The 20,150-nt window shown below is 42.0% G+C and overlaps 1 protein-coding gene across 1 annotated transcript in view; it reads right to left on the reverse strand.

Moving 5' to 3' along the window:
• cdh7a (cadherin 7a) overlaps positions 1 to 20,150 on the reverse strand; it is a 112,390-nt gene that overhangs the window by 33,255 nt on the left and 58,985 nt on the right. Inside the window, exons 5-8 of the mRNA XM_047568838.1 lie at positions 9,531 to 9,698; positions 7,390 to 7,577; positions 4,828 to 5,081; positions 3,623 to 3,759 (exon numbers count right to left, since the gene is read on the reverse strand). Coding sequence (XP_047424794.1) covers positions 3,623 to 3,759; positions 4,828 to 5,081; positions 7,390 to 7,577; positions 9,531 to 9,698 — 747 coding nt within the window. The remainder of the gene's footprint in view (positions 1 to 3,622; positions 3,760 to 4,827; positions 5,082 to 7,389; positions 7,578 to 9,530; positions 9,699 to 20,150) is intronic.

The raw sequence follows: 20,150 nt of genomic DNA on the forward strand, positions 1-20,150 counted from the left end.
CTGTTAGATGTAAATAAAAACACACCTTTGAAGCAAACAAGGATAAAAAAAGGTTTTGAAGAAGAAGAAGAAGAAGAAGAAACGAATAGAGAAAGTGCCAGGCTGACAGGATGGTTGTCTTTTTTAACTTATACTGATGTGACGCAGCTGTCTAGAGCAATCAGCGTATAATGTGCTGATGATTGCCGTCCATTGTGTTTGCGTGATAGCAGTGGAATGATACGAATGCGAGGGTGGGGAGGGAGGGAGGCAGGCAGAGAAAGGTGTTCATGTCCTTGGAGCCATTGACAGATGAACAAAAAAGGCACGCGGCACTTCTTCACATCGCATTAACATTGTTCACCCGTGGGTGAGATCGCCCGCCCTTAGTCAGCATCTCGTCCCCACGGCTCAGGGAGACGTGGAGGTCACGGCGACCGTCCTGCGCGTGTATTAACATTCCCCGACAGGCCCCGCAACGACCCCGGCATCTCCACGCTGAATCGTCCACGGCGCAGAAGACGACGGGATATTATGATGAGTTGGATAAAAGGGCGGGGAAGATCTAAGGTTTCAACAGGCTAACTGACGGTTCGCTAAGCTGCGCTGGCAGATTTTTGGAAACGATAAGTCCTTGATTTCAAACAGAGGTCGACAAAATCAAAAGCTTCACCGTTTCTGGCCTGCTGTTGCTTTTGCTTCACGAAATGGCCATCGCTTATACACTTAATCAGCAGTAGCTAGCGAGCTAATTAAGCTATTATATAAGATTAGATTATATAACATATAGATGAGATATTCAATTTGAAAATATGCATATCACAACACAAGACTCAGACTGTTGATTGATTCTAGACCATTTAACCAGCACTGTCTAGCAACTAGCTAATTGAGCTACAATTAACTTGCATATCTGAATATTTGATGTTTTCAAACATGCTTAATAAAATGACAGCTACCTCTATCAACTTTGCTCAGCAGAAACCAGTTCGCTAATCAAGACAGCACTATCTTGAAAACAGGGTCCTTTCAAAATCACTGTGTTGCAGACTAGGATGGAGAACACCTAAGGTTTCACCAGGCTAACTGACTGGCAGATTTTTTGAAACAATAAGTCCTTGATTTCAAACAGAGGTCGACAAAATCAAAGGCTTCGCATTTCATACTTAATCAGCAGTAGCTAGCAAGCTAATTAAGCTATTATTAGCATAATGAGAGGTTTATTCAATTTGAAAATATCCATAAACTATGCATATCTCAACACAAGGCTCAGACTGTTGATTATGCCTCATGAAATGGCAGCTGTGTCTGGACCATTCAACCAGCAATGCCTAGCAAGATAGCTGGCTAGCTAACTGAGCTACATTAAACTTCATGAGACACATTCAGAGTTTTGCTCAGTTTGAAAATGCACATCTGAATATCATATCTGAATACTGGACGCACACTTTCAAATATGCTTAATGAACTGACAGCTATGTCTATCAAATTTGCTCAGCAGTAACCAGTTAGCATTAGCTTGAAAGACAGAGTAATTTCAAAACCACTGTGTTGCAGAGCACATCAATACCTCGTTGTAAAAGACATGAGATTTACTGGTCAGCAGATTATGTGTCAAGTGAAAAACATGTAAATGACATTGTTCTTTTTGTAGCGGTCACCTAAACATCAACTTTCTTATCAGATTTGTTGATCTTGACGATACCATTGAGACTTTTGGGGTTTTTTTCTATCGTAAAAAGCACCTGTCGACAAATCTTGCAATATTTTGGGCAGATTTCAACCACTATTTCTCTGCTTTAATGCGCTTATGTTCATGTTGCTGGGTAACAGCAGCACATTCGGCTGAGCAATGAGCAACCAGAAAATATATAAATTTGCTTTATGCACTATATTGTAATATCCAGGCTTCCTCAGATTGTTTTGTGTAAACGTCTGAAGGAAATGCTGTCTCGGGATGTATTGTTCGCACATTATCATCATTTGAACTGCAGGCACCTCCTATGTTGTAGTGGAAAATGTAACAGAAGATAAAGAATGTGCAATTAAGAGAGCAAAGAGCCATGTGAGTTTTCACCTTTTTGAAAACATGAGCCATATTTGAATAGGACTCATTTTACCTGGGGTAAAACTATGATGATTTGCAATAATTGCACAGGTCGTGTGTGATCTTAATCCCCTTAGTTTTTCCTGCCTCTTTTCACTTAAGAATTTTTGCCTGGGCAGATGTGTGGGTGTAAAGGCAAGATGTCACTGCACAGCATCCAAACCCTTTCACAGGGGAAAAAAAGCACATTTAAAACCATGAGAACAAAGTCACAATGGATGATGGGATGATGATGCGTGGCAGCATATTTTAGTGTTGGATTTTATTAAGTGGTGTTTTAACATGTTCATTGCATTGGTACAGGTGGAGTTGAGATAATACTGCCAGGTAGATCATTTAAAAAGAAAAAAAACAATAAAAAATAACAACACATTTTTATTTAATCCAAACCTGCAAAGTAACAAGCTGTCCACAAGTGTAGAGGTATAAAAGATACAATATTACTTCTGACATGCATTAGAGAGGAAGCGGAAAATAGTAGAGACGTCAAAGCCAGGGATAATCGTGAGCTACATGAAACGCAGACATAGGAGGGTAATTTATAAATCACATAATGTCCCCTGGTAGTAATAATCCCATGTGAATAGAGCTATGAACTCACAAGCTGCATTTTAAAGCCGCATTTAATCTAGTTTGTGGGTCCCTGCTATTCATAAAAGGTCTCTGAAATGAAAATTTGAACTGAAAAATAATAATAGTTAACATTTAGCTTAACTTAATATTTTAACCCTTTCGTGACTTTTCAAGCAGACATAAATTAAAATGACTATTAGCTAGGGGTGGGAAAGAATATCGGTACTTTTTCCTCCGGTACAATATCGATTTTGTTTTACACACCTCCACCACCACTTTTTCTGAACAAGTGCAATAAATTAGAAATGGATCATTTGGATTAATATTGTTTTAGACTCAATGTGTCCAATGAATTATTGTCATCTGATGTACATGCAACTTGCATTTTAAGATGCATTTGTAGAATATCGCAATAATGTATTGTATTGTGACTCAAGTATCGTGATACATATCGTATCGTCAAGTCCTTGCCAATACTCACCCCTACTATTAGAATTATCAATTTTGATAAAGCTTCCTCCTCCTGCTAACTCTTCAGCTGATACAGACATTTTCACTATAGAAAGTATTTCTAGGAGGAGGATTTAGTCACTGTGTACGTAAAAAGTGATGCTATGAGTCAATGTTGGCTACTGTTGATGGAGGACAGAGCTGCTAAACACGTAGCATTTTAAGAAGGGCTACTACATAGCGGATATGCAGTCTGCTGGTTGGTTAGCCAGACATGATGACAACCGCACCTTCATTGAAGCTGACAAACACACTCTTTAATCCATTCCTTACACTTACTGTGTTTTTGGTTTTGTAGAGGCTGAAAAGGAACCCCCTTGTGCAAAATATTGCACACTACATGTGGGATAAGAAACAAAGCTGGACGGTCGCGTGGGTACAAATGGACAGTGGTGTTATTGGCGTTACCAGCGACCGGCATAACAGAAATGTGTTTGTTTTAAGTCAACTTACAGCTCTCAATGGCGAAGATGGTGAGGTTATGGACTGAGTTGGCCTCGCGGTCCAGAGGCTTGGCTGTGCTGATGACCCCACTTAGAGCATCCACATTAAAGAAACGCTCCAAGTCTGTGTTCCTGTCAATGGAGTACCTGGACACAAATGCACAAATGCATCACACACACACACACACACACACACACATACAGACACAGTTTTAAAAATTGCTTTTGGATAGTGGTATTGATTTGACATTTTCGAGTTTCTTCTGTTTGTAAGGGAAGATTATGATTATGTTTTTTTTTCTTCTGAAGCTTCAGCTAGACCTTTATTCAGTCATCAATAAATTGTGCTCATTCTTAAGATGTTTTTGCATCGCTCTCTCCAAAAAGGACAAATCATGACCACAAGTCTGGAAATCACTTTGAGTTCTGAACTGCATCAACAACTTGGAGCCATATAGCATGAGTGAAACAAACCCCTTTTCAAATTTTGTAAAACTGGAGACCGTCTACTTGTCCCTCAACACACAACACTGATGAACCCTTTCAATAGACAGGAACTCTTATTTCTAGAGAAAATTACAACTTCAATTAGCATACATCCAAAGGGTATTATTGCAATGTAATTTGACTCTTGTGGCTGCATTAGTTCCACAATAATTTTCATTCCAACAGATGTAGTGAAATATATTGCAGACACTGATAACAGTCGCAGGAGCAATTTACAGCTACAATAGTGCAGTAATTTGATTTTCTGATTAAGATCACGAACAATCCTAGCAGGCCGACCATGAATGCCATGAAATATTTATTCAATTAATGCAGAATAGGCGGGGATCTCGAGAGTGACACCACACAGATCGACAATGCGAGTGCTTGTTTTGAGTCATAAATGCCACGGCACAAGCGTTGAGCCTTGACCCTCCCGCAGGAATGCCCTTCTCTTGTTCAAGATGGCATTTCACTTTTGCAAATGCTGCACTCCGTGGCCCTTCCACCATCTGGCACTGTCTTTGTGACAGGACTTTATAGGGTCTGCGGATTCTGCGTTTGCACATAATGTGGATTAGTAGAATGAATTAACCTCTTTACTTATTTCTTTGAGAGCAAGCAACTTGTTCCTTGACAATCTGTTGAAATGGAATGCTTTTATTTTGAAATTTTACACACGTCTGTCTTCTAACTTAGTGTAGCAGCAGGTTGGGGAAGTTTGAGTACCTGATTGCACTGTTGGAGGTGTCTGGGTCGTGGGCAGAGACTCTCCCGATCGACGTGCCCACTTTGGCGTCCTCCAAAACAACCATCTTGCTAAGTGACGTGGAAAAGACCGGCGGCTCGTTCACATCTTGCACCGTCACCTTGACGGACGTCGTGTCGCTAAATGGGCCCAAGCTCAGGAAGTTGGAGTCAATATTCCTGTTGGTGGCTTCAATTCTCAGGGAGAAGGTGCTCTTTGTTTCAAAGTCTAATGGCTGGAGGGGAGGGGAGAGATGGGAAGAACACACAAAGCGAGAGAAGGTCTTTACTCGTCAAAATATGACAGTTGGCTAAAATTTTTGCATTTTTTTCATTGGGAATGCGAAGGCTAAACCGCTGTGACGGTTCCAGTTTTTCACTCAGTCAAGTGTAAAGGGACAGTTCATACAAAAACGCGTACCTCTTTCTTACAGTGCTGAGATATTGATCACAATTAAGGATGTGGACTCAAAAGAACCAATTACAATTTAACACGCAGCCAGACTTAAACAGTCATTTGGTGATGGATTATAGTTACTTTGTGCTGTGAAAGCAAAAATATTGATTTCAACGGCGGCTCACAACGCAGCGAAAAGCTTTCTGAAATGAAACGCTGTGGAACATTTCGCTATTTTGTCCGATTATTGAGCTCCCCATTGTAACATATAATATACTGCGAGAGAACATCGATTTGACACTTTGGTTGTCAGAGCCTTTCTCCGATGTTGTAATCGTCGGAGTCCGCCACAAAACAAACAAGGGATCAAACTGGTCCATTTGACAGGAATTGCTTTTGGCCAACAATGGCTTTCATGTGAAGGAGCGGCGGCTGTACTGTCACGTCCGCGTGGCCTGACCTGACCATTTCAGGTCTTCTGAAATGCGATGCATCAGCCCAGAGCTCTGGAGCGCCCAAAACTGTCCCCCATAAATGAATAAGTGGCTTTTTACATTTAACTTGACAAGCTTATTTATTCATGTGGGTGGACGCCAGTTGCATTATTTTCGCTGGATTTGAGTCCAGAGCTGCGGTAAATCTTCCAGTGACCATGGGATGTTTGCTTCAGACAGACAGTGGAGATAAATGATGATTTGTAATTGATGATTGCGGTTTAATCCAAAGGTGCTGAAGACATTTTAAAACTCAAGATGGAGACAGGAGAACTGGAAGAGGCATTTATTCAAACATCCTCTGGTAAACAAGCATTTGCTGTCTGGTACTTAAACATCACAGTGGACTGAGAACAGCAGGTGAGACGTTGTGTAAAATAATGCCAAGGGAAAGATGGGTCTAGCTTTATTCTGTATTTTCTGTAGCAAACAAATCACTGAAACGCCAGTAACAACATGATTGAGTCTGGCACTCCGACACTTGCTGGAGACTGAGAGGTAAAATTGGGTGGATTTTTTAGTAGACTGTAGACCTTTTTTGCTCACTACTGGGTCCAAACCTTTTTTTTTTTTTTTTTTTACCCCTATTATAATCATTTAGATCCCAAAAGAGGTGAAAATGGGGGTAAATGGGTTAGGGATACCAGTACTATGTTTGAATGCTTTCAGACTGCCATAGCCAATCTAAATATACAAACACAAGCTCAATCTCTCCTATGCTCTAAATAAGAAATTTAAAAAAGGTTTCAAGTTTAAAAACTCACAGGATGTCCATGAGACCGCTGGCATTGGAGTTATTAGAAAATATTCCTAAAATATTCCTAAGGAGTGAATTTATCTGAGAATATTCTCAGCTCCGAATTAATTTGGCATCTGGTAGCAAATGCACCTGTAGGCAAATGTGTGGTACAGAGTCGAAATAAACTGAAGGCAGATGAACTCAAATTGAACTTTATTTCGGCCAAGAGTGCGCGTGTAAAAGGAATTTGTTTGTCTGTATTTAAGCCACACATGGGGGTGAATATGCATGGGCAGTGGGCAGCCACACCCGTGACACCCAGGGTTAGGTGTCTTCCTTAATGGTACCTGTAGAAGCGACTGGACCCTACCTACACTCCTAAGGTTCACTCGTCTTACCACTTCTCCACAGCTTGCCCCCATCCACGTTCATCTTAATAAAAAAGCCACTCATCCAGTGAAACTCACTAAAGTGTCTTTTATAGTCTAAGACAACAGCAAAGCCCTGTGACACAGAGGAATATCAGAGTTTAGCTCCACAGCTTTCATGTTCAGTTCTCTACGGAAAAGTGATAACTTTAATTCATATTTGCAGACTCGCTAGACATTCCTTCCTAAGGTGTAGAAAAACACAAAACTTAAATTGAGCTTCCACGCTCGGCCTCCATAATAGCAAAATCTCGAAGCACTTTTAATGTCAAACTATTCTAACCCATATTCAAAGAAACACTCAGAGCCTCATGCTGCGCACAGAGCTTTGCAGCCTGAAAGTGTTACCCCCGTCTCTGACTTTCAAGAGCTCGGTGCAAACAAGTCTCGGTTCACCGGTTCTTTTCACAGCGCGTGAGCTAGGAATCCTAATTCCTCACTAGTCGAGCACCGGCGCAACATAAAACCTGTCTGCTCCGGCTGTACCTTCAACAGGAGGATGACACCCTCTTGCGTGTCCTCGTCCGTCGTTATGTTGAACATGCCGGGTCCGTCGCCGTCCATGATCCTGTAGTCCATCTCGGCGTTGCCGTCTATGTCGGCGTCCACCGCCTTGATTTTGGCCACCACGGACTGCACCGGCAGCGACTCCGGCGCGGTGTATTGATAGTTCTCTGAAAGAGGAAGGACAGGATCCGGACGCCGGATAATGAATCCGAATTACTTTGCCACCAACTAGCCTTGAAGCAGCTTGGCTTTTGGCTATGCCCCATCAGCTTTGATTTGGCTGTGGGGCTCCTCAATAAATTCATGCTGCATAACACGAGCATACCACACATGGAATAAAACATTTGGCTCTTTTTTTTTTTTTTCAATTTCAATTTTTTTCTGTTTTGGTGGTACATGGGTAGTGGTACATGTCTAAGTAACATCCGCATGAATGCTAGGTCCAAATGTTTCCCAGCAGAACACTGATTTGTCCCAATGTTATTCGCTTCTCCAGTCAGTGGTTTTAATGTTTTGGCTGATCGGCGTACGGGAAAATACCAAATTTCGTAAATGCCCTTTGAATTGGACAAGTTATGAGAAAGTATGAAAAGCATAGCAGGTGGCGTCACGCTCAGAGTCCTTTGGTACATTTCACGGGGATGAAATGTCCACCCCGAGATTCTATTAGTCTGGAAAAAAAAAAAAAAAAAAAAAAATCTCCATTGTGTTCCCCGAGCTTTTGTTTGACCCTTCAGATTTAAAGTACTCTTATGAGAATAAAAAAAAAGGGAATCATATTCATAATCATAATCTCCCCAATCACCATGGCGAGCTCATTACCAGACCTTTCTGTGTTCCTCGCTGTGTCTCCCTCAGCCACTGTCTAAATGCTAATCTGCCTGACATTGTTTGCCGCCATGTAATCTTTATAATGGCTTTTTAATTTGCCGTGGAATAGCAGCTCTTTAAAAGACCAAAAAATTGCTTTCCTCCCTCCGTATTACCCCTGCGCCTTCCTCTCCTCCTCCTCCTCCTCCTCCTCCGCCTCTCTTCTCACGCAGCTAACCTTGCCGTCTTTCCCCTTGGACTGGCTATTGCTCCTGGACACTATCAGCTCTGATGCTCCATAATGGTGTATCGATTCTGACCCATGACCCTGTGAGTGCAACAGCGGGAGCAAAACCCACAACTCCTCCAAAAGTCTCTTTCTACTCAGTGCGACAGCGCTGGGTTAAAACGACATTGATGACTTGTTGTGCAAAACTTGAACCTTTCTTTTGCCCCAGGGACCAGCAAATTGACTCAGCTTCATGGCAGTCCAGTGGCGAGAGCAGAAGCAGCAGCAGCAGCAGCAGCAGCAGCAGCAGCCAGACGGTGACTGGTCTATCAGCGGTAAACCGATTGCCGAGCGCTTCGGATTATCATGAGAAAGACCGCATGCCTTTGAATCCTAAAGCCCGGCCTGGAACCCATTAGCAGCCCGTGAAATAGGCTGACAACAAAAAAACTGAGCCTGATTGATCCTGGTACCCAACACCGAAGCAGACAGCAGCTCTGATGAAGAGTAAAGCAGGGAGGTGCACACCTTGCAGGAAGGTTGTTTTTTTTTTTTTTTTAATTTGGTTGTAGAAGTCTCAACTTTTACAGCTGAAAATACACAAGCAAGGACGTTACAAAGATAAAGGGTGAGGGAGACGGTTAGAAAAATCTCAAAGCTCGGTCGAAATTAAGTTTGAAGATGAAGATTTGGAGTGTTTTCCTTGTATATTCTACCCAGTTTTACTCCACCGCACAAAATGATTCTTATTCGAGTTTGTGATTATACACCGTAAGCGAATGTAATCTTTTCCACAGATTTCTTTTCAAGGGTGAAATAACATCAGCCTTTTTGTGCCGGTGCACTCATTGCCTACAGTAGCCTACAAAGAATGCCCTCATTTGATTCTCTGAGTTCAAGTGGTTTTTCAGTGTTAATGGATCTTTAAAGCCCCATTCAGTCGGAACAAAAAAAAAAAAAAAAAACACCGCAAATAAAGTCAGGAGCTGGTGATTTTGTTCTGATTGCTGAGTAGCTGTTGAAAACATGGCATGTGCAGGCTTAATCAACCCTGTAGGGACAATCAAGAGCGGAGTCTTACTGTGAGTGAAGCGAGGCGGGTTGTCGTTGACATCGGTGAGCGTGACAGTGACAGAGGTGGTGCCGGAGAGGCCGCCCATCTGGCCCACCATGTCTTTGGCCTGGATGACGAGCACATACTGGTCCCTCGTCTCCCGGTCCATGTTGGGCAGAGCCGTTCTGATGACGCCTAAAGAGACGGCCAGGACAGGAAGAAAGATGCTTTTGGTACAATAAGAGACTCCCAGCCTGTTTTACCCAGAAATTAACCCTCACACCACCACTGCTTGCCATGTATGGATTATTTGAATTGATTATACATTTAAGGATTTCAGTTGTTTAGTCAATACTTTGATATAGGTATTCATTTGATCATTATTAGTATTAGTATTTCAACCATTTAGCTTATCGTTTAGCCTTTAGCTAATCATTTCAAATGCATTTTTCAGCTTTATTCTATTCTTTGAGGTGTTGTGGGCCTGACTTAATGAAACATCAGTGAATGTGAACATCAATGATTTGCTGCATACTGCCTACTGCTGTTGGCTAGGCTAGTTAGCTGGAGTCTTCTTGTTGATTGCTAGATGGTAACTGATAGCTAGCCTGCTGGTTGTTTTTTTTTTTTCTTCTCTTTTTTAAGTTTTTTTCAGTTTCAAATGTGCCTTGCTACTGTCAGGGTGGTTGAAAAGCTAGCATTTCCCACTCCATCTACTGGTGGACGGGATCACGTGGGCCTACTGTTGTTGGCTAGCCTATTTAGCTGGTGTCTTCTTGTTGGTTGCTAATTGGTAGTTGACTGCTAGCCTGCTGGTTGGTTTTTCAGTTGGACTGGGCTTCTAAATGAGTTTTCCTTCAGATCTTAGCACAAGGGATTGTACCATCTTATCCTTAATAATGAAAGGTATTACTTTTTACAATTTAATTTGTATTATTAGCAAATTGTATCATTTGCTTATACATTAGCACATTCAACCACTGCTAACTACGTTTTTAAACATTTATCTTTAGTTTTTAGTTAAAAATAATTTATCTGTTAGCTTGTAGTGTCAGTTGTTAATCAATTAGCTCTAGATACCTAGCTAGCTAGCTAACTTACAAACTGATTTTTTGACTATTTGTTCAATCAGTTTCATTGGTTTAACCCTACCTCATTAACATTTATCCATTTTCTTAGCAAACAATTTGTTAGTCTTCAACCGTTCATCTTTCTGTACTTTCAAATGAATGAGACTACTCCATTATTCCCCTACCGTTGGCTGGGAGCCGTTATTTAATAAATATGTTGTGTTTCTGTTACTTTCATCTGTATTTTGGCTTGTTTTTCTTCTTTCAAGTTGACTGATTATGGTCAGAACTTTTACTTTCTGTGTATGCCTCCAGTTTATTGCAGTACAAAAGCGTCAAAAAGCTTCAAGATTACCAAACAAACAGAGACTAAGAAAACAGCAGCAAAATTATACTTCTTGCCCTCAAATTATTTTAACTACTACTTGGCAAGTAGACCACTCAAGTCTTGGAAGGCGCTGTTCATGTCAAACCGGATAATGAAAAAAATATCAACTGAGGCTGGAAACGACCGTTGACATCAATCCTTCAGACGGCCGTCCCGAAAATACACTGACAAGTAGTGAACGTCCAAAATGGATGGTGTCTTGTTTACACACTAGCAATGATTTGTGCCCTCAAATGTGCTGTCACTCCACACGGTTTAGTAGTCTGATGTATGATGAGGTTAATGTTAAGTCCCCGTCAGAAAAGTGAGCACATGCAAGGGGACACTTTCAATGCCAGGGGAGGTGTTATCTGTCTGTCCCCCTGTCATGATTGATCAGTATCAGAAAAGAATCAGAGATGAGAGAGATGTGACGAGACCGGCATCAAATGATTTGCCTTTACTTGTTTGTTTGCACCTGAGCTGCTACAGACAACTGATATTAATAGTGTTGGCACGAAATGTTTAAAAGCACATAAGTAAATCTTTTCGTTAATGTCATGTCTCTAATCTTAACGTTATCTCTCGGCTAAAAATATGATAACTCCCCCCGAAAAAATTAACATTTTAATGCAAAGAAAAGTGTCCTAATCCTTCAAAAGCAATCAATGTTGCTTTCTAAGTTAATGACTTGCCACACAATGTGTTTCATTCATTAAATGGCACTTATTAAAGATTCCTACAGCACATGGGAGATTACTCATTAAAACCTCACAAAGCCGCGACACAGTTCCAGAATAAATGAAACATTTTGAGTTGCTTTATCGCATTCACAGGCAGATGAAGCAGATCAAAGGGGCTCTTTCTTTGAGTTGGCACCTGAAGAATTTCCCATAATCCTTTAAATTACACACAAAAAAAGACGCACTATTGAGGTCCAATCTTGCAACAAGGGAAAAACTCCACATATTTGCTCATTACATGTCCTGCAGAATTCTCAATCAGCTGCGAACTTGATGAGGAAAAATCCATTGCAGATTCCTCAGAAGTAGACACGTATTTTTACACAAAGCTCCACGAACGAATATTTTCATATGCACAATGAGTCATTTAAATTGTAAATGTAAAGGGTGCACTCAATTAAATTACCAGGCTGTGCAGTGTTTTACCATCTTTCATTTATTTTGTTTTTACAAGTGCATCTTTAAAGTGCCGGTACAGTCTCATTAACCTACGCCAAAGCGGACGGTGTATAGTAGATTTATCAGAGCCCGTGTTCTGATTACTCAGCAGCAAAGGACAACGTTATTAACTCTGGAGAACATAAAGGAGTGTTTAGAGGTAAGAGCCAGTTATTTCCCTTAAGATCTGGGTCGAGACCAAACTAGAACTAACTTTGAAAACAAGACATTTGTCAGGTCACCAAAAGCGCCACTAATGCTTCATGCCTGCTGGTAGAGAGAAGAGAGGCAGTCCACACAACATTATATGACACACTCAGAGGTGTTAAAGTCTTTTTGTAGTTGTGAATGAATATGCTCAACAGTTCTCATTATCATTATCATTATTTGAGTGAGGCATGATTTTTACCATGCAGTCCAAATGTTTGGTTGTCCAGATAACAGACAACGAATATCCGATCAAAGTCTACCTGTTCCATATTTACAGTCCAACTATGTACAAGAATGTTATTTGCTGTAAGTCTAGGACCAGATGGTCCTCAGTGATCAGTTTAAAACCAACATTGTGACCGTTTACCTGAATGTAACCAGTGATTGTTTGTGAAGGTTCTAAGTCATCCAGGTCATGTTAAACCAAGGCGCTGAATAAAGGCAACTGGATTTGTCTACAACGGAAACCAGAAAGCTTCCAGCCCCCACACCTTCTCTACAAATTCTGTTTAGGGGCGACAGTAGCTCAGGAGCTAGAACGGTCGTCCAATAACCAAAAAAGGTTGGGAGTTGGGAAAGTTGGGAGATCCTGTTGTATAACCAGTCTGTCCGTTGTGTCCTTGGGCAAGACACTTAACCCACCTTGCTCCCAGTGTGAACTCCACTGGTGTATGATTATGAGTGACTGATGTTTGGTGGTGGTTGGAGAGGCTGTTGGCGCGGATTGGCAGCCACGTTTCCTCGACTACTGAGGTAGTTTACCACCACCAGGGTGTGACTGCGTGACTGCCGGTTGGACTGTCAGTCTAATTTTGCCAAAGGATGTCGGATAACAGATATCAGGGCAAATGTTTGCCTGTTCTGTGTTGCCTGTCATAACTTAAAACTCAACTAAAACAAGACAGTTTACACTCATTTAACAGTTTCAAGACACAAAAACAGAAGAAAGGGGGTTTACTCAGAGTTCGTCTGTGAAGATTCCTGTTCATCCTTCACGGAACGCCTAAAACATGCGGCTTCTTCGCCAGAACTAAGGCAGCCTTTTGGATGGTTCGGTGAAACGACTTCAAGAACTCAAACAAGCCCAGGCACTTTGGTTTTAGACATACAATCAAAGCCTGCTCCAACGTGATTGTTCAATACTGTAAATCTTGTCTACATATTCTGCATGTTTGCATACAGGAACCGTATCTGACTGGTTGATGGCTTTGTTCACAATCTCAGCTCATCAGGATCATGAAATGTTGTGCTCCTGTGAACAGTTGTGAAGAAAAAGTATTGGTTTTGATACTGATGAAGTAATATCACTCGGGATTTATGCATGACTATCGTCAACACGTCCAATCAACTGCTGCCACTGAGATGATTATGTGTTATGGCAGGTGCTTTTTATTTTATGCACACGGCATCTTTTGGATGCCCGAGGCTAAGGTAAAAGGCCACGCTCGCAAACCTTCACTCCTTTCATAAAACTACAACAACTCTCATCAGAGCATTCCTCAACTAATCCTCATCCTTGCATCCTTGAGCAAAGTTTTCAAAAATGGTTCTCTGGAGAATAGAAGTGCAAGCACACACACACCCAGACACACACTGAATTTATAATTCACCTCAGACCTGAAAGAAAGGAGGAAGGACAAACAAATCAAGAAAAGTGGGTCAAAAGACTTGAAGAGAAGAATTAAGATGCCTTTTGACCGTCAGTCACGGCTGTACTTGAAAATAAACAATTCCATTAAGCGTTTAATTTTCTCTCTCTCTCTCTGCCATCCTTTATTAATGTCATTACAGTCACGTCAGCTGAAAACCGTTATTGGCTGTTCAAAGCGAATGGCTCAGTTAGCGAAATTATAGTGAGTGGTCCACTTCTTTTCTCAAAAGCCCTTGCTGGTGGCCTTACAGTGCGATGACGACGGTCAATAGAACAATAATCTTTAGCTGCCGCTCCACGAAACATACCACCCCAGCCCTGCATCAAATAATGAACACCGGGACTGGAGGGGATGGAAAACAGCCTCGATGTTAAAGTCAAAACATGCCACATCTGTTTTTTTTTTATGATGAGAATTTGCTCTGTCTATGTGGATATTCACCCATCTGCTCTGTTTATCCCTTACATCCTGCCTCCATCCATCCATTCATCACCTCTCTGTTGCTTCTCAACCAGTGGAACCCTGTAGCCAATTAAAGAGCAGCACCACTGCTCTGGCGCCTGCCACAGGGACACCTATGAACTCTGTTTACTGAGTTGCATCAGAAAGGTTACTTTAAGCCTTCAATCCAGCAGGGCTCCCTAAATACTAACTAGCCAGACACGAACAGAAGAAAAGTTTTCTATCGTTCGCTCAATGCAACATCACCATAGGGACAAAGCATGCATGTCTAGACTTGAAGAAGGCCATCTTTAAAGCTGAGGAGGAAGCCAGATAATGGTGGGATTACAATAACAGCTGCTGATGGCCAAAAGGTGAAAAAAAAACAACAACAACAAAAAAAAACATGTTAAGTTTGTGCGAATGTATGCTTCCGCTAAAGCAAAGATAGGCGTCGCCACAACTGATATACTTATTTAATATCAGCTTTTCCAGCGCGTTGAATCCTCAGAGATATTGGCTGTGGTTAATGATGCCATGAATCCTGATTCCAGAAGGCTGAATGAAAAAAAAAAAAAAAAAGGAAATAAAAAAGAAAACATGTTTCTCCTCCCTTCCCCTAGCCAGAAGCACACATACTTCTCACCGAGCGACACCGCTAATCCACGCAGCGATGTTGCGAGGCTGTTGTTTGTCTGCTGGGTGCCAGCCCCCTCGCTCTCTATCTCTGTTACCCCGTGCGGCGCTGGTGTCATTCCTGGGGAGAGGCGATGATTAAAATCCTTCTGTCGCTATCACGGCGCGGCCTCGCGTTGCGCCGCGACTCCTTGCCTCCGGTGAAAGCCAGACGCATTGTAGCCGCGCATTTATCTAGCTGTCTCCACACCACTGGCGGCAGACGGGTGGGCCGTGCTCCCTGCTAAAGCCCAGATACTTGACATTTGTCTTGTGAAGAGGAAATAAAAGTGCAGACTTTGGAGGAACCCTCTGGCTCTGCGCGCAGCTATGAGAGGTACTGATGAAGGTGATGAAAACTTAAACATGAAGGGTGCAGGATGTGATTTGCTGAACCCTCAGGCGGTCTACTTACAAGGAGGAGATCCCATAACACAAAAACAGGCCATACAAACAGGGAATAAAACCTACTGCCCAGGTAGTTTATTACTGTGTGACATTCAAGCATCATGCTCTAATCCCAGGTCAACATACCTACCCAGGGTGTGAAAGGACCGCGCGATGCCACAGCACAAAAGCCCAGCGCGCTACGGAAAAACATCATTAAGTTCAACGCGTCACGAGGAACGGGATCCATTCATTCCCAATGCTAAGCTGAATGGAAATGTCGGTGTGCGCGCACGCGATGGAGTGCGCGTGTGTTGTTTGTGATTAGAATTAAAAAAATTGAGCCCCCCTCTCTCTATATTACCTGTCAGAACAGCAGGAGGCAGCCAGATTTATATCCAGCCTTCAGCTGTAATGTTCTCGATTTAGTGCAGTCACCACAACAAGAAAACGGTGCAAAGCCACAGCGGCGACACACAACAATTTTTAAAGGAGAGGGCGGCAGAAGACACGCAAGGATTTTATTTACTTTTTTTTTCTTCTTCTTTTTTAAAAGGGCATGTTAATATCTTAATCACAGCCTGATCACAGCAAGCCCCTCTTCTCCTGACCTCCGTGTCCAAATTTCACAGCTATAGAGCACACAAAGGACGGACATGGCCTTTACTTTACTTTTTATTTCACTTTAATTATATTCCTAGCGAAGACGCTCAGTCCGTGAAGGCATCTATCACCTGGGCGCCTGTCATATTCAGATGTCACTCGTGTGCCGTTTTGGGAGGCACGCCGTGTAACGTCCCTAAATTCCCCTCTCAGAATGTAATTAATCCTCTCTTACAGGCACCTGGCATATCCTACTGACTGAGTTCCTCTCTTGTTATTCCGGCTATTGAGGTTTCCACGCATGCATGCTTAGCAGCGCTAATGTGGACGGATAATTATCTCTAAAGGACTCGCCATATCGCCGGGGTGTACGGGGCTGGAGGCAGATGTTCGAACCTCCTTGAGCTCGCCATCAATTAGAACACAGTCCTGAATGGCATTAGCGCTTCGGCTTCACCTTCAAACTAAACCACAAGCTATCAATCAATATATATTACAAAATGCCGCCTTTACTGAGCACCTTTAGGCGCGGCATTGTATGTATTTGGCCGACATTATGCACTGCGTGGAAGTTATTGGAGCTATTCTGGATTAAGTACTTTTCCCAAGGGCACCTTGTAGATTCAATTTGGGATTAAGAACCAGGGTAAAGAGACTTATTAGACGAAAGAGAGCCATGATGCTACCCACCTAACACCGGGTCACACGTATCCTCCTCCCCCCTACCATTAGCCCCCTGCCACTTAATCGCTAGTGCAGTATTGCAGTGTGGAGCTCAGAGTGTATTTCAGCTCAGGCACTTTGTCAAAGTCAGGCTCCGCTATGGCCCAGGCGTGTGCTGCAAATGGGACTAATTAGTAACTTACAAAGACAGAAGAACAATGCTCATCCCATGACACTCAATCCTGGGCTGCTGTCTAAAAGCTAGTGTCATCCCCAGAGTGCGTTCCGTAAGATACATGGTATTGACAATATGTTAAAGACTAACAGTTAACACAAACAATGTGGACTCCTCGACGTCGAGTCTGTGGAAGCGGAAGCAGCGGCATTAACACCTGTGGAATTTAAGATAATTTAAGAAACACAACACCGCTTGCTCACTTCATAGCATTTGTGTTGCTTATTTTATTTGTCCAACTGTCCAAAGTTGTTCAGCAGAACTTATTTGACAACAGTTTATTCCATGCACTTTTCTGAGACCACAGTTCCCAATGCTTTTTGTACTGGACTGTGTTATCCTTCCTGTTATTTTGTCCCCAACACAAAGATTAATTACACTATCAATTTTGTGGCTCACTGCATTTTATTCACACAGCTGATCAATGTCTCCCCCAACTTTCATTAAAATGAGGATATAACGTTGGTTAGAATCCCCAAGCGGCAAAAAGGGGTAATTGTAAATATGCTAAATGCTAATATTGGGTAGAACAGAACAATCAGGGAAGTAAGTGACCTTGTGTGGCTAACACAAGTCACTGTAGCTACTGCTCAGTGTACCCAGCTGGAAAAGGATCGTTGTATGACTTTAACCTTTTATCTTTAAAGCTACAGTGTGAGACTTTACCATATATATACGTAAATTAGCCACTGTTAGGTTTAAGCCTTTGCCAACCAGGAGCTGAAGAGAAGAGCAAACACAGTGACTGTGCAACTTACTGCAGGAAAACTAAAGTTAACAAATGTAACTTGAGTTCTATGAATCCATCATCTCGGGGGTCTAGACCAAAGACACTGAATCTAGGAAGCATCCGACAAAAATATCTGTTGCTCCAGATAAAGAAGAAACACAAGAGGATGGTTTAAAATATTTATAGGATTACAAAAAAAGTTATCAACAGCAGATTAGGTGTGCACTGTAGGCATATGTCATGTGTAATTAGTCTTCATGCCAGGAGGGGGAGACAAACATTTGTCGCTGTAGCTTTAAGAAGAAGTCTTTTGGGAAATACCACCATGTTTTAGATACATACACATATCAAAAGGTAAGTAAACTTCACTACAAGTGTACGCTGTGGTTTTGTATTAGCGAGATCATAGCATGAAGATCCAAATAAATGTCTACTTGTATGCGACGGTCACACTTCTGAGGACGCCACTCAACACAAACACAATAACCATGTAGTTTGGCATTTGTCAACATCTCTTTGTATTGTCTCATCTGCCTTCTCAATACATTATGCAGTATGCACCCTGTACCTTAAATATGGAGTTAACTCTGGTTAGCATCAACTGTAGAAGAACACAGGCCACTTAGAGGAAGTAATCATAACTCATTAAAGCTTCTGAAATATGAACCTTGGGATTTAAAGAACCCACTTAGCTTAATGAAAATCGTCAGCTGAAGCTGTGAAAGTGGGAGCTCTGGTCATTGAGCTGGGAGTCTAAAAAAACATGATATGAGAATAATGGGGACTTTATGGGGCAGACATGCTGGTTGAACACCGCTTAAGTAAATGTCTGCTCTCACTCTAAATTGGCATTAGTCTCAGGAAGTCTCATTGAGTAGATATCGATGGGTACAATTCTTCTCACAAGTCAACCGGTCAAATTTTCATCGTTCCTGAGCCAGTTTTAGATGTTTCTGCTGGGCATTATGTGATAAATGAATCTTATTTTTCAAGCTCTCAGAATGGAACTTTCTGAGGAGAAACTAAGAGCCTTCAAGTAAATTCAGTGAAAAAAGAAAAAGAAAAAAAAAGACACAATAAATACAAAAAGTGGCAAGTCTGGAAGAGAGTGCGACAGTGCTCAGAGTTGATGACACAACGGGATTGAGTTTTACAGGAGACCAGTGGAGCATTTTAGTAGCATACATTTTTATTTCCCCAAGGATGCTCTTCTTGAAAGGTGAGTAAATGAAGATGAACCCAGAGGTAACCGAGTGAACTCTTCCTAATATTTCTCTCAATTACAGATCTCTCTCTTTTTCAGGGAGCAATATAACAAAATCATCAAGAAACTTCAACGAACCAACAGAGACTTTTAGACACTAACAATGCTGCTATAAATTGAGTGCAGAATTCCCCCTTGACGTAAAAGTTAGTTTTCTATAAGTCATCTTTTTGCCTTCGGCTGTTATTAGGGTTACCCCTGTCAAGCAAAAGAACATGTCTTCATGCTTCCCTGCACCGAGTTCCACGTGGAGAATAACCTCTCTGACGGCCGTCCCTGCTATCCAGCTCTGACACCAGTATTGCATCTCATAACCGTGAGATCCGATCACCTTCAACATGAATGGAAAGAGAGCCAAGTATAATCACTCGCGGTCAGACAGAGATGGGCACCAGAAAGCAGAGGCGCTGGCAGGGGCCCAAGGGCTGTATCTGGGTGCACATTTTCGAGTGTGTGCGTGTGTGTTTGTTTGACAGGTTAATAAACCAGCCATTGTCCTACAGAAAGAACACCATTGTGGGATTTATCTGTGTACTCTCTGCGGTTTAAGTTTTATGCTTAAAGCTGCACTAAGCAACTTTTCATGCTTAAACTGAAGAATCACTTGGCAGATGCAACACTATTTTTGTAAGGGACTTCCTTTTTGTGCTCCCTTAACGCCAATTTGGTGCCCAAAGAGCCCCCAAAATGTTTTCAGAACACCCTCTCAGCACCAAATAGCCAGGTTTACAAAGACAATGTTTGCAGAAGGGAAACATCAAGTTTATCAGCTAAAGAACCCGATATTTTCCTCAGGTGGAGAACAAAATGGAGCTAAAAGAAGGGTGTCTCTACAAATTGTTGTAGGTTATGTCTCTCTGGGCTGGAGAAAGATATAACCGCTTAATAGACCCCTTAATGTTTGTTTCTTGGGATGCAAACCACTAACCCTCCGGCGTGTGGATAACCTGCTCTAAATTCTGCACCACAGCTGCTCCTGCTATTGCTTGTAAACAGCGTTTAGCATATTTCAATGGACTGTTTTGGCACGAATGGACAAGGAAAACTGATATTTTACAGAATATATTGATACACTCACTCTCTGAGACCGTGAGTGTTATTTTAACTGTTACTCTGACTGATGGGACTATATTTACCAACCCCAACACTCTCACTCTCATTGGATGGAT

The sequence above is a fragment of the Mugil cephalus genome, chromosome 18 (assembly GCF_022458985.1).
Source record: "Mugil cephalus isolate CIBA_MC_2020 chromosome 18, CIBA_Mcephalus_1.1, whole genome shotgun sequence".
Classification (NCBI taxonomy): Eukaryota; Metazoa; Chordata; class Actinopteri; order Mugiliformes; family Mugilidae; genus Mugil; species Mugil cephalus.